The 15128-nt window shown below is 37.3% G+C and overlaps 1 protein-coding gene across 1 annotated transcript in view; it reads right to left on the bottom strand.

Moving 5' to 3' along the window:
• The window catches only part of DNAH11 (dynein axonemal heavy chain 11), a 359011-nt gene that overhangs the window by 268143 nt on the left and 75740 nt on the right, over nucleotides 1–15128 (bottom strand). Inside the window, exons 24-25 of the mRNA XM_055347302.2 lie at nucleotides 14565–14687; nucleotides 13722–13844 (exon numbers count right to left, since the gene is read on the bottom strand). Of these exons, the coding sequence (XP_055203277.1) occupies nucleotides 13722–13844; nucleotides 14565–14687 (246 nt within the window). The remainder of the gene's footprint in view (nucleotides 1–13721; nucleotides 13845–14564; nucleotides 14688–15128) is intronic.

The following is a 15128-nucleotide window of genomic DNA, read 5'->3' as shown; positions in this document are numbered from 1 at the left end:
TAATAGACTACCCTTCAAGTCTCAGCATGAGCACCATCATCTTCTAAGGCCCTCCCTGGGTCTTCCGCCCACCTTAATCACAAAGACTCTCTGTCTCTTCTTAGACTCCTTGGAGTCCTTCTGCTTGTCTCCCTACTCAAGTGCATCTTCCTAGAGAACAAGTGTTCATAACTTTGGATCACAAATGGTATCATACCTGGAGCCTGTAACAATTAGATGCTCAATGAATAAATAAACATATGTTGAGTATTAGAACTAGGAAAAAGTAAAAAATCACAATTTAAAATTTAAAAAACGTGATTTAAAATGAGTATGAACCCAACATCAGAGAACCTAAATATATAAATCAAATATTAACAGATCTGAAGTATGAGATAGACTGCAATACAGTAATAGAAGGGGACAACAATATTCCACTTTCAACAATGGATAGATCATCTGGACAGAAAATAAAGAGAGAAACAGTGGACTTGAACACCTTAGACCAAATAGACCTAATGGACATAGACAGACTATTTCATCCAATAACAGAATACAGATTTTTCTCAAGTGCAAATGAAGCATTCTCCAAGACAGATCATATGTTAGGCCAGTGATATGGTTTGGATGTGTCCCCACCCAAATCTCATCTTGAATTCTCACATGTTGTGGAAGGGACCCACTGGGAGGTAATTGAATCAGGGGGGCAGGTCTTTCCCATACAGTTCTCATGATTGTGAATAAGTCTCGCAAGATCTGATGGTTTTAAAAAGGGGAGATTGCTAGCACAAGCTGTCTTGTCTGCCACTATGGGAGACGTGCCTTTCACCTTCCACCATGATTGTGAGGCCTCCCCAGCCACATGGAACTGTAAGTCCAATAAACCTCTTTCTTTTATAAATTGCCCAGTCTTGGGTATGTCTTTATCAGCAGCATGAAAATGAACTAATTCAGTAAATTGGTACCAATAGGGTGGTACCAATAGGGTGCTATTGAAAAGATACCCAAAAATATGGAAGCAACTTTGGAACTGGGTAACAAGCAGAGGTTGGAACAGTTTGGAGGGCTCAGAAGAAGACAGGAAAATGTGGGAAAGTTTGGAACTCCCTAGAGACTTGAATGGCTTTGACCCAAATGCTGATAATGACACGGACAATGAAATCCAGGCTGAGGTGGTCTCAGATGGAGATGAAAAACTTGTTGGGAACTGGAACAAAGGTGACTCTTGTTATGTTTTAGCAAAGAGACGGGTGGAATTTTTCCCCTGCCCTAGAGATTTTTGGCACTTTTAACTTGACAGAGGTAATTTAGGGTACCTAGCAGAAGAAATTTCTAAGCAACAAAGCATTCGAGAGGTGACTTGGGTGCTGTTAAAGGAATTCAGTTTTATAAGGGAAGCAGACCATAGAAGTTCAGAAAATTTGTAGCCCGACAATGTGATAGGAAAGAAAATCCCATATTCTGAGGAGAAATTCAACCTGACTGCAGAAATTTGCAAAAGTAACCAGGAGCTGAATGTTAATCTCCAAGGCAATGGGGAAAATGTATCCAAGGCATCAGAGACCTTTGTGGCAGGCCCTCCCATCACAGTCCTGGAGGCCTCAGAGGAAAAAGGGGTTTCCTGGGCCAGGCCCAGGGTTCCTGTGCTGTGTGCTGCCTAGAGACTTGGTGCCCTGCATCCCAGCCACTCCAGCCATGGCTGAAAGGGGCCAACATAGAGCTCGGGACATGGCTTCGGAGGATGCAAACCTCAAGCATTGGCAGCTTCCATGTGGTGTTGAGTCTGCCAGTGCACAAAAGTCAAGAACTGAGGTGTGGAAACCTCTACCTAGATTTCACAAGATGCATGGAAATGCCTGGATGCCCAGGCAGAAGTTTGCTGCAGCGGCAGCGCCCTCATGGAGAACCTCTGCTATGGCAGTGCAGAAGGGAAATGTGGGATCAGAGCCCCCACACAAAGTCCCAACTGGGGCACTGACTAGTGAAGCCATGAGAAGAGGGCCACTGTCCTCCAGACCCCAGAAAGGTAGATCCACCGACAGCTTCTACTGTGCACCTGGAAAAGCTGCAGATACTCAACACCAGCCTGTGAAAGCAGCCGGGAGGGAGGCTGTACCCCAAAAAGCCACAGGGGCGGAGCTGCCCAAGACTGTGGGAACCCACCTCTTGCATCAGCGTGACCTGGATGTGAGACATGGAGTCAAAGAAGATCATTCTGGAGCTTTAAGATTTGACTGCCCTGCTGGATTTCAGACTTGCATGGGGCCTGTAGCCCCTTTGTTTTGGCTGCTTTCTCCCATTTGGAATGGCTGTATTCATCCAATAGCTGTACCCCCATTTTATCTAGGAAGTAACTAACTTGCTTTTGATTTTACAGGCTCATATGTGGAAGGGACTTGCCTTGTCTCAGATGAGACTTTGAACAACTGTGGACTCTTGAGTTAATGCTGAAATGAGTTAAGACTTTCAGGGACTGTTGGGAAGGCATGATTGGTTTTGAAATGTGAGGACATGATTTGGGAGGGGCCAGGGGTGGAATGATATGGTTTGGCTGTCTCCCTATCCAAATCTCATCTTGAATTCCCATGTTTTGTGAGAAGGACCCAGTGGGGGGTAATTGAATCACGGAGGCAGGTCCTTCCCATGCTGTTCTCGTGACTGTGAATAAGCCTCAAGAGATCTGATGGTTTTAGAAAGGGGAGTTTGCCTGCACAAGCTTTCTTCTCTTGTCTGCTGCCATGTGGGACATGCCTTTCACCTTCCACTACAATTGTGAGGCCTCCCTAGCCACATGGAACTGTAAGTCCAATAAACCTCTTTCTTTTGTAAATTGCCCAGTCCGGGGTATGTCTTTATCAGGAGCATGAAAACGGACTAATACAGCCACAAAACAAGTCTTAATAAATTTAAGAGAAAAAATAATGAAAAGCAGTGAAGACTGTCTACAAGATAAATAATATTAAAAACTTTTGAAAGCCTGAGAGAGATATAAATATTCAGGTACAAAAAGGTCAGAGAACACCAAATAGAACTGACCCAAATACTACTACTCCAAGTCATATAATAATCAAATTCTCAAAGGTCAAGGACACCGAGAATCCTAAAGCAACAAAAGAAAAGAAGCAAATAAGATATAAAGGAGCTCCAATTTGACAAGAGACATCTCAACAGAAAGAATACAGGCCAGTAGAAAGTGGAATGACATTTTCAAAGTGCTAAATGTAACAACAAAACAAACCCCTACTAACCAAGAATACTGTGTCCAGCAAACTTATACTTCAAATATGAGAGACAGATTGAAGTATTTTCCCTGACAAACAAAAGCTGAGCTAATACACCACCACCAGAATAGTTTTACAAAAAATGCTAAAGGAAATTCTTCAATCTGAAATAGAAAAACACTGACATTAAACAATGTATTTAAAGCCATAAAACCCACTGGTAAAATTAAATATGTGAACAAACACAGAATATTCTAGTACTGTAACTATGGTGTGTAATCTACTCATACTCCTGGCATGAAGCCCAAAAGACAAATCTATCAAAAACAATAGCTATATCAAACTGTTAAGAGATAGAAAATATAAAAATATACAAATTGAGACAACAAAAGCTCAAAATGTGGGGTGGGGGGAAGGAATGAAGTTTCTTCTTCATTTTTTCTTTGGGTTTTTTTTTCTTTGTGATCTAATATAAGTTGTCATCTCTTTAAAATAACTTGGTATAGTTTTTCTAAGACTCATGGTAACCACAATGCAAAAACCTGTAATAGATTCACTAAAAATAAAAAGCATTGAATTAAAACATATTAACAGAGAAAATCACTTAACAATAAAGGAAGGCAGTAAGAAAGTAAAAAAGAAAAATTACAAAACAACCAGAAGATAAGTAACAAAATGGCAGTAATAAGTCCTTAATAACAACACTGACCATAAATGGACTCAATTATCCAATTAAATGCATAAAGTGGCTGAATAGCTAAAGAAACATAACAGAGGTATACAGCGCCTACAAGAAACCCACTTCACCTATAAAGACACACATAGACTGAAAGTGAAAGAGAGGAAAATGATATACCATGCAACTAGAAACCAAAAAAGAGTAAGAGTAGCTATACTTAGATCAGATAAAATATATTACAATCAAGACTGTAAAAAGAGGTAAAGAAGATAACTACATAATGATAAAGGAACCAATTAGGCAAGAGAAAATAATAATTATAAGTATTAAACATCTGTGCACCCAACACCTAAACTCCCAGGTATATAACACAAACATTAATAGACCTAAAGGGATAAAGGGAAAGACAGGCTGCAACACAATGATAGTACAGGACTTTAACACCCCATTCTTAGAAATGGACCGATCTTCCAAGATTTTAAAAATCAACAAAGAAACATCAGACTTAAACTACACACTAGACCTAGTAGGCCTGACTGACTGACACAGAACATTTTACCCAACTACTGCAGAATACAAATCCTTTTTGTCAGCACATGGATTCTCCAGCATAGATCATATCTTAGGGCACAAAACAAGTTTCAAAAAATTCTAAAAAGTAGAAATCATATCGAGTACCTTTTCTGATTACAATGAAATAAAACTAGAAATCATTAACAAGAGGAACCTTAGAAACGTCACAAACACATGGAAATTAAACAACATGCTCCTAACCAACCAATAAATCAATGAAGAAATTAAGAAGGAAATGTAAAAATTTTCTGAAACAAATTAAAATGGAAATAAAACATATCAAAATCTATGTGATACAATAAAAGCCAGTAATAAGAGGGAAGTTTAGAGCAATAAGCACATATGTCAAAAAAGTAGAAGGCCTTCAAATAAACAACCTAACAATACACCTCAAGGAACTAGAAAAGAAAAACAATCCCAAGTGAACATTAGCAAAAGGAAGGGAATAACAAGGATGAGAGCTGAAATAAATAAAATTAAAACTGAAGAAAAAATACAGAAGATCAACAACACAAAAGTTGGTTTTGTGAAAAGATAAAATTGATAAGCCTTTAGCTAGACTAAGAAAATGAAGCCAGCATTACCCTGATACCAAAAGCAGAAAAAGACACAAAGAAAAGAGAAAATTACAGGCCAATATTACTGATAAACATAGATGCCACAATTCTCTACAAAATATTAGCTGATGGAATTCAACTATACATTAAAAACTCATTTACCATGGTTAAGTGGGAGTCATTCCAGAGATAGAAGGATAGTTTAACTTATGTGAGTCAACAAATGTGATGTAGCACATCAATAGAACCAAGAAGAAAAACCATATGATTATTTTAACAAATTTCAAAAAGGCATTTGATAAAATTCAACATCCTTTTATGATAAAAACCCTCATCAAAATTGGCACAGAAGGAACATATCTTAAAATAGTAAAGGTCATATACAACAAATCCACAGCTAACATTGTACTGAATGGGGAAAATTTGATAGCCTTTCCTCGAAGATCTGGAACAAGACAAGATACCCATTTTCACTCTTTGTATTCAATATAGTATTAGAAGTCCTGGTCAGAGCAATTAGGCAAGAGAAAGAAATAAAAGGCATTCAAACTGGAAGGCAGAAGTCAAATTAGCCTTGTTCTCAGATTACATGATCTTGTACCTAGAAAAACCTAAAGACTCCATCAAAAAAAACTGTTAGAACTGATAAACAAGTTTAGGAAAGTTGCAGGATACAAAGTAGACATACAAAAAACAGTTGCATTTATATGTACCAACAGAAAACATTTGAAAAAAGAAATCAAGAAGGCAATCACATTTACAACAGCTACAAATAATATAAAATATGTAGGAATCAAATTAACCAAAGAAGTGAAAGATGAAAAGTGAAAGTTTCTATATGAGAAACATTATGAAACACTAATGAAAGAAACTGAAGACACACACAAAAAACAGAAAGATATTCCACGCTCATGGATTGGAAGAGTATTGTTAAAATGACAATATTACCCAAAGCAATTTCTAAATTCAATGCAATCTCTATCAAAATACCAATGACTTTTTTCCACAGAAATAGAAAAAGTTTCAAAATTTATATGGAATCACAGAAGACCCTGAATAGTCAAAGCAATCCTGAGCAAAAAGAACAAAGCTAGAGGCATCAAACTACCTGTCTTTGAAATTTACTACAAAGCTATAGTAACCAAATCAGCATAGTACTGGCATAATAACAGACACAGAGACCAGTGGAACAGAATAGAGACCCAAGATATAAACCCATACATTTACAGCCAATTAATTTTCAACTAAGGTGCCAAGAACATACAATGGGGAAAGGACAGTCTTTTCAATAAATGGTACTGGGAAAACTGGATAACCACATGCAGAAGAATGAAACTAGATTCCTATCCCTCAATGTAAACAAAAATCAAATCAAAATGGATTAAGAGTTGAATCTAAGACCTGAAACTATAAAACTACTAGAAGAAAACACTGGAGAAATGCTCCAGGACTTTGGTGTGGGCAAAGATTTTTTTTGTGTGTGTAAGACTTCAAAACCCCAGGCAACAAAACAAAAACAAAACTGGGCAAACAGGATCATGCCAAGACAAAATGCTTCTGCACAGCAATAGAAACAATTAACAAAGTGAAGAGCCAACCTACAGAATGGGAGAAAATATTTGCAAACTACTCATCTGATAAGAGATTAATAACCAGAATACATACAAAATTCAAACAACCCAGTGGCAAAACAAAAACAAAACAAAACCCCACTCTGATTTTAAAATGGGCAAAATATTTGAATAGGCATTTCTCAAAAGAAGACACACAGGCCGGGCGCTGTGGCTTATGTCTGTAATCCCACACTTTAGGGGCAGAGGCAGGCAGATCACGAGGTCAGGAGATCGAGACCATCCTGGCTAACACAGTGAAACCCCATCTCTACTAAAAATACAAAAAATTAGCCAGGCATGGTGGCGGGCGCCTGTAGTCCCAGCTACTCAGGGAGGCTGAGGCAGAAGAATGGCGTGAACCTGGAAGGCAGAGCCTGCAGTGAGCTGAGATCATGCCACTGTACTCCAGCCTGGGTGACAGAGGAGACTCTGCCTCAAAAAAAAAAAAAAAAGACACATAGATGGCCAACAGTTACATGAAAAAATGCTCAACATCACTAATCCTAAGAGAAATGCAAATCATAATACAATGAGATATGATGTCACCCCAGTTAAATGGCTTTTACCAAAAATATAGGCAAAAATGGATGCTGCTGGCAAGGATGTGGAGAAAGGGGAACACTTGTACACTGTTGGTAGAAATGTAAATTAGTATAGTCACTATGGAGAACAGTACGGAGAGTTTTCAAAGAACTAAAAATGTAATCCAGCAATTCCATTACTAGGTATATACCCAAAAGAAAGAAAATCAGTATGTTGAAAACACATCTGCACTTCCATGTTTTTTGCAGTACTAATTTCCAATAGCCAAAATATAGAATTGACCTAAGTGCCCACTAACAGATAGATTTAAGAATGGTATATACACACCATAGAATATTATTCAGCCATAAAAATAAAAATGAAATCATGTCATTTGCAGCTATGTGGCTGGAACTGGAGGACATTATGTTAAGTGAAATAAGGCAAGCATAGAAAGACAAATATCATGTATTCCCACTCACACGTGGGAATTTTTTTTAAAAAGCGGGTCTCATAAGACCCAGTGTTAGATAGATCAGTAGGGTGGCTACAGTTTACAATAATCTATTGTGTATTTCAAAAGATCTAGAAGAGAAAAATTCCAGTAGTTTTAGCACAAAGACAAATATTTAAGATGATGGCCATCCCAATTACACTGATTTGATCTTTACATTTTACATGCATATATTAAATTATCACATGTACCCCCAAATTATGTACATCTCTTATGCATCAATATAAAAAAAATAAATGTTTTCTAAGTCTGCCAGATAATCTTAGATAAAAACTTAAGATCAAAAACAACATCAAGTATTTTTCCAATCACAGGGGCATAAAAGGAGAAATTAATAACAGGAGGAATTTTGGAAACTCACAAATACATGAAAATTAATAACATGCTCCCAAACAACCAATGGGTCAAAGAAGAAACCAAAAGAGAAATTTTAAAATATATTGAGACAAATGAAAACAGAAACACAACATACTAAAACTTACGGAATGCAGCAAAACAAGTTCTAAGAGGGAAGTTTTTAGCAATAAATGTTTATAACAACAAGAAAATCTCAAATAAACAACTTAATGCTAACCCTTCAGGAACTAGAAAAAGAAGAACAAACTAAGCCCACAATCAATAGTAGGAAAAAATGATAACGATCAGAGCAGTAATTGATGAAATAGAGACTACAAAGACAACAAAAGACCAATGGAATGAATTGGTTTTTTGAATAGTAAACAAAATCAACAAACCTTTAGCCAGACTAAGGAAAGAAGGGAGATAACTCGAAATCAGAAATGAAAGAAGAGTTATTACAACTGATACGACAGAAATACAAAGGGTCATAAGAGACTACTATGAACAGTTATATGTCAACAAATTGAAATGGTTAAGTTCCTAGAAACATACAACCTACCAAGACTGAATCAAGAAGAAATAAAAGATCTGAACAGATGAGTAAAGACACTGATTGAATACTAAAATATTTCCCCTCAAAAGAAAGGCCTAGGACAGGAGGGCTTCACAGTGGAATTCTGCCAAACATTTAAAGAAGAACTAATACTAACCCTTCTCAAACTCTTCCAAAAAAACTTAAGGAGAAATACTTCCAAACTCACTTTATGAGGCCACGATTATTCTGATACCAAAGCCAAACGGACACCACAAGTAAAGAAAATTAGAAGCCAATATCCCTGATGAACATACATTAAAAAAATCCTCAGCAAAGTACTAGCAAACTGATTTTAACAGTACACTAAAAAGGATCATTCACCATGATCAAGTGGGATTTATCTCAGGAATGCAAGGATATGCAAATCAATAAATGTGATATACCATATTTAACAGAAAGGACAAAACGATATGAACATCTGAATATATGCAGAAAAGGCATTTGGTAGAATTCAACATCATTTCATCATTAAAACTTCCAACAAAATTGGCATATAAAGAATGTGCTTCAGCACAATAAAGGCTGAACATGAAAAGCACACAGCTAATATACTCAACAGCGAAAAATCAAAAGCTTTTCGTCTAAAATCAGGAATAAGATAAGGATGCCCACTCTCATGCTTCTATTCAATACAGTACTGGAAGTTCTAGCCAGAGCAACTAGACAAAAAATAAAAAGCACTCAAATGGAAAGGAAGAAGTGAAAGTGTGTCTGTTTGCTGATGACATAATCTTATATTTAGAAAATCCTAACAGCTCCATCCTAAAACTGTTAGAACTAATAAATGAATAAAGCAAACTTGTAAGGTACAAAACCAACACACAAAAATCAGCATTCTTTTATACTAACAACAAACTATCTGAAAAAGAAATTAAGAAATCAATCCCATTCACAATAGTATCAAACAATAAAATACTTGAGCAAATTTAACCAAAGGAGGTGAAATATCTGTATACTAAAAACTACAAAACATTGATGAAAAAATGTAGATAATACAAATACATTGAAAGGTATTCAGTATTTAAAGTTATCCCAGTATTTAATATTGTTAAAATGTTCATACTACTTGCTATTGTACTACCTGTTATTGTGTCTCAAAGCTCATGTGTTGCAACTTAATCAACAATGCAACAGTGTTTGAGGTGAGACCTTTAAGAGGTATCCTGAGGGCTCTGCCCTCATTAGTGAGTTAGTGATATTAAGAAAGTGGATTCTTTTTTTTATTTTTTATTTTTATTTTATTATTATTATTATACTTTAAGTTTTAGGGTACATGTGCACAATGTGCAGGTTAGTCACATATGTATACATGTGCCATGCTGGTGTGCTGCACCCATTAACTCGTCATTTAGCATTAGGTGTATCTCCTAATGCTATCCCTCCCCCCTCCCCCCACCCCACAACAGTCCCCAGAGTGTGATGTTCCCCTTCCTGTGTCCATGTGTTCTCATTGTTCCATTCCCACCTATGTGTGAGAACATGCGGTGTTTGGTTTTTAGTTCTTGCGATAGTTTACTGAGAATGATGATTTCCAATTTCATCCATGTCCCTACAAAGGACATGAACTCTTCATTTTTTATGGCTGCATAGTATTCCATGGTGTATATGTGCCACATTTTCTTAATCCAGTCTATCCTTGTCGGACATTTGGGTTGGTTCCAAGTCTTTGCTATTGTGAATAGTGCCACAATAAACATACCTGTGCGTGTGTCTTTATAGCAGCATGATTTATAGTCCTTTGGGTATATACCCAGTAATGGGATGGCTGGGTCAAATGGTATTTCTAGTTCTAGATCCCTGAGGAATTGCCACACTCACTTCCACAAGGGTTGAACTAGTTTACAGTCCCACCAACAGTGTAAAAGTGTTCCTATTTCTCCACATCCTCTCCAGCACCTGCTGTTTCCTGACTTTTTAATGATTGCCATTCTAACTGGTGTGAGATGGTATCTCATTGTGGTTTTGATTTGCATTTCTCTGATGGCCAGTGATGATAAGCACTTTCTCATGTGTTTTTTGGTTGCATAAATGTCTTCTTTTGAGAAGTGTCTGTTCATGTCCTTTGCCCACTTTTTGATGGGGTTGTTTTTTCTTGTAAATTTGTTTGAGTTCATTGTAGATTCTGGATATTAGCCCTTTGTCAGATGAGTAGGTTGCGAAAATTTTCTCCCATTTTGTAGGTTGCCTGTCCACTCTGATGCTAGTTTCTTTTGTTGTGCAGAAGCTCTTTAATTAGATCCCATTTGTCAATTTTGTCTTTTGTTGCCATTGCTTTTGGTGTTTTAGACATGAAGTCCTTGCCCATGCCTATGTCCTGAATGGTAATGCCTAGGTTTTCTTCTAGGGTTTTTATGGTTTTAGGTCTAACGTTTAAGTCTTTAATCCATCTTGAATTAATTTTTGTATAAGGTGTAAGGAAGGGATCCAGTTTCAGCTTTCTACATATGGCTAGCCAGTTTTCCCAGCACCATTTATTAAATGGGGAATCCTTTCCCCATTGCTTGTTTTTCTCAGGTTTGTCAAAGATCAGATACTTGTAGATATGTGGCATTATTTCTGAGGGCTCTGTTCTGTTCCATTGATCTATATCTGTTTTGGTATCAGTACCATGCTGTTTTGGTTACTGTAGCCTTGTAGTATAGTTTGAAGTCAGGTAGCGTGATGCCTCCAGCCTTGTTCTTTTGGCTTAGGATTGACTTGGCAATGCGGGGTTTTTTTCGGTGCCATATGAACTTTAAAGTAGTTTTTTCCAATTCTGTGAAGAAAGTCATTGGTAGCTTGATGGGGATGGCATTGAATCTGTAAATTACTTTGGGCAGTATGGCCATTTTCACAATATTGATTCTTCTTACCCATGAGCATGGAATGTTCTTCCATTTCTTTGTATCCTCTTTTATTTCATTGAGCAGTGGTTTGTAGTTCTCCTTGAAGAGGTCCTTCACATCCCTTGTAAGTTGGATTCCTAGGTATTTTATTCTCTTTGAAGCAATTGTGAATGGGAGTTCACTCATGATTTGGCTGTTTGTCTATTACTGGTGTATAAGAATGCCTGTGATTTTTGTACATTTATTTTGTATCCTGAGACTTTGCTGAAGTTGTTTATCAGCTTAAGGAGATTTTGGGCTGAGACAATGGGGTTTTCTAGATATACAATCATGTCGTCTGCAAACAGGGACAATTTGACTTCCTCTTTTCCTAATTGAATACCCTTTATTTCCTTCTCCTGCCAAAATGCCCTGGTCAGAACTTCCAACACTATGTTGAATAGGAGTGGTGAGACAGGGCATCCCTGTCTTGTGCCAGTTTTCAAAGGAAATGCTTCCAGTTTTTGCCCATTCAGTATGATATTGGCTGTGGGTTTGTCATAGATAGTTCTTATTATTTTGAGATACGTCCCATCAATACCTAATTTATTGAGAGTTTTTAGCATGAAGGTTGTTGAATTTTGTCAAAGGCCTTTTCTGCATCTATTGAGATAATCATGTGGTTTTTGTCTTTGGTTCTGTTTATAGCTGGATTACATTTATTGATTTGTGTGTATTGAACCAGCCTTGCATCCCAGGGATGAAGCCCACTTGATCATGGTGGATAAGCTTTTTGATGTGCTGCTGGATTCAGTTTGCCAGTATTTTACTGAGGATTTTTGCATCAATGTTCATCAAGAATATTGGTCTAAAATTCTCTTTTTTGGTTGTGTCTCTGCCCGGCTTTGGTATCAGGATGATGCTGGCCTCATAAAATGAGTTAGGGAGGATTTCCTCTTTTTCTATTGATTGGAATAGTTTCAGAAGGAATGGTACCAGTTCCTCCTTGTACCTCTGGTAGAATTCGGCTGTGAATCCATCTGGTCCTGGACTCTTTTTGGTTGGTAAGCTATTGATTATTGCCACAATTTCAGAGCCTGTTATTGGTCTATTCAGAGAGTCAACTTCTTCCTGGTTTAGTCTTGGGAGGGTGTATGTGTGGAGGAATTTATCCATTTCTTCTAGATTTTCTAGTTTATTTGCGTAGAGGTGTTTGTAGTATTCTCTGATGGTAGTTTGTATTCAACTCTTGTGGAAGTCAGTGTGGCGATTCCTCAGGGATCTAGAACTAGAAATACCATTTGACCCAGCCATCCCATTACTGGGTATATACCCAAAGGACTATAAATCATGCTGCTATAAAGACACACGCACACGTATGTTTATTGTGGCACTATTCACAATAGCAAAGACTTGGAACCAACCCAAATGTCCGACAAGGATAGACTGGATTAAGAAAATGTGGCACATATACACCATGGAATACTATGCAGCCATAAAAAATGATGAGTTCATGTCCTTTGTAGGGACATGGATGAAGTTGGAAATCATCATTCTCAGTAAACTATCGCAAGAACAAAAAACCAAACACCGCATATTCTCACTCATAGGTGGGAATTGAACAATGAGAACACATGGACATAGGAAGGGGAACATCACACTCTGGGGACTGTTGTGGGGTGGGGGGAGGGGGGAGGTACAGCTTTAGGAGATATACCTAATGCTAAATGACGTGTTAATGGGTGCAGCACACCAGCATGGCACATGTATACATATGTAACTAACCTGCACATTGTGCACATGTACCCTAAAACTTGAAGTATAATAATAAAATTTTAAAAAAAGAAGAAAATCCTGATTTGCAACAACATGGATGACCCTAAAGGACAGTGCTAAGCAAAATAAGCCAGGAACAAAAAGACAAACATTGTATGATGTCATCTACACATGGAATCTAAAAAAGTTGAACTCATAGAAACAGAGAGTAGAATGATGGTTACCAGAGCCGGGGGGAGGGGGAAAGAGGAGCTGTTGATCAAAGGGTACAAATTTTCAGTTAGACAGAAGGAATAAGCTTTAGTCATCTATTGCACAGTTGGTGACTACAATAAATAATAATGCGTTGTATGTTTCAAAATTCCTAAAGGAGATTTTAAGTGATTCACCACAAAAAAAATGTTAAGTGTATGAGATGACGGTTAGCCTGATTTAATCATTCCACATTGTAAACATACATCAAAACATCACATTGTACCCTATATATACAATTATTTGTCAAATAAAAATAAAATGAAAAAATATATGCAATAAAAATATCCATCTTACTTGGTTGTGCTCTAGAGTTTCAAAAAGTTGTTCATCAGACTTTAGTAATGGAATGCCTGTTCGATAGTGAACTTCGTAGGAAAACTTCATGGTTGCCCAGGTCTGACTGATTTCAGTAATAACCTAGTAATCAACAATATAAATTAATTAATGTGCACAAAATTTAATTGAGAATCAATATCTAGACTATTATCTGGAATTAATTTTTTTCAATTTTCAAAAATGCAAACTGATATCAAGTATTATTGGCTTGAGTTTTTTCCTCCAAGTAATTCATGCTAATGGGGTTTGAAGAATGAATTTTATCACATCAAAGGAATGAGCATCACACTAACATCAAACTTCTATTGAATGTGAGTTTATCATCCCCGACCAAAACACAATTTAAGAGCAGGAAGGGACTTAAATGTTTGGTAGATATTATTTACAAATTAGCCAGCATGAAACAGGTAATGCCTCAAATGTGAATGAATCTCAGTCTTCTGCGTGAATCTGGATAAGTTAATTATCTCTTTATACCTCAGTTTCCCCATGTGTAAAATAGAGATACTATTACTTACCTCAGAAGATTAAAGCACTCAGAGTGGTGCTGGCTACAAAATAAAGGATATGTAAGTATTTTCTGCTATAATCATCATCATCAACAAGACCAATCCTCCTGTTTTACTGTGGCTTAGAATGATTCTAGTTCCTGCTCATCCCACACCTAATGAGCAGCAAGGAACAAACTGGGACTCATCTCTCCAGGCTCCCAGGACATCAAAAGGACTTTTCTCTAAGTTGGCTTCTATGCAAATACCCAAAATTAGCCAAGTAGAAATGACCCAGCCCCGAGGACACTACCTTCTCAGTCCCCAGCTCTTTCACCGCCTTGTCCACAATCCTTCGGATATCATCTTCCACTCTGTGTAACTGCAGTGCTAACAAATCTGCCAAAGTTGTGGCTTCATTTATTAAAAACTTGACCTGATTGGGCGAAAAAAAGTTAGACTTTATATTCCACATATATGAACAGTTCCTTCTGCCTAAAGGCTGGTGAAATGAATCTTAACTAAAATATACTCAAGTCAGGTGCTGAGTACATCTCTCGTCTTGAAATATGTGGACAATCTAAGACACTCCTTTTTAACTCACAATTCCTGAGGCGTCACCTGCCGGAAGCAAGGGCCGAAGTTTAGTCACATCCGCGCTACACTATTTTGTCTCACATCTTTCCCTTGTCAGCACGTTTCTTATCTCCTTTGCCCACAAAACCCATTTTTAAAGAGGATCTCATTGTTCATTTATTATAATTTGGTTGAAATCCCAGGAATCAGGTAGTGGCTCATTTGTCTTTTCTTCCTCAAGAACCCTATTCACTGAACATAATTCCCAGCTGCTTCTGTGATTTAACCTAGTTTTATCACT

The sequence above is a fragment of the Gorilla gorilla genome, chromosome 6 (assembly GCF_029281585.2).
Source record: "Gorilla gorilla gorilla isolate KB3781 chromosome 6, NHGRI_mGorGor1-v2.1_pri, whole genome shotgun sequence".
Lineage (NCBI taxonomy): Eukaryota > Metazoa > Chordata > Mammalia > Primates > Hominidae > Gorilla > Gorilla gorilla.
Note: the sequence above shows the minus strand (reverse complement) of the source record. Positions and strands in the feature narration are given on the sequence as shown.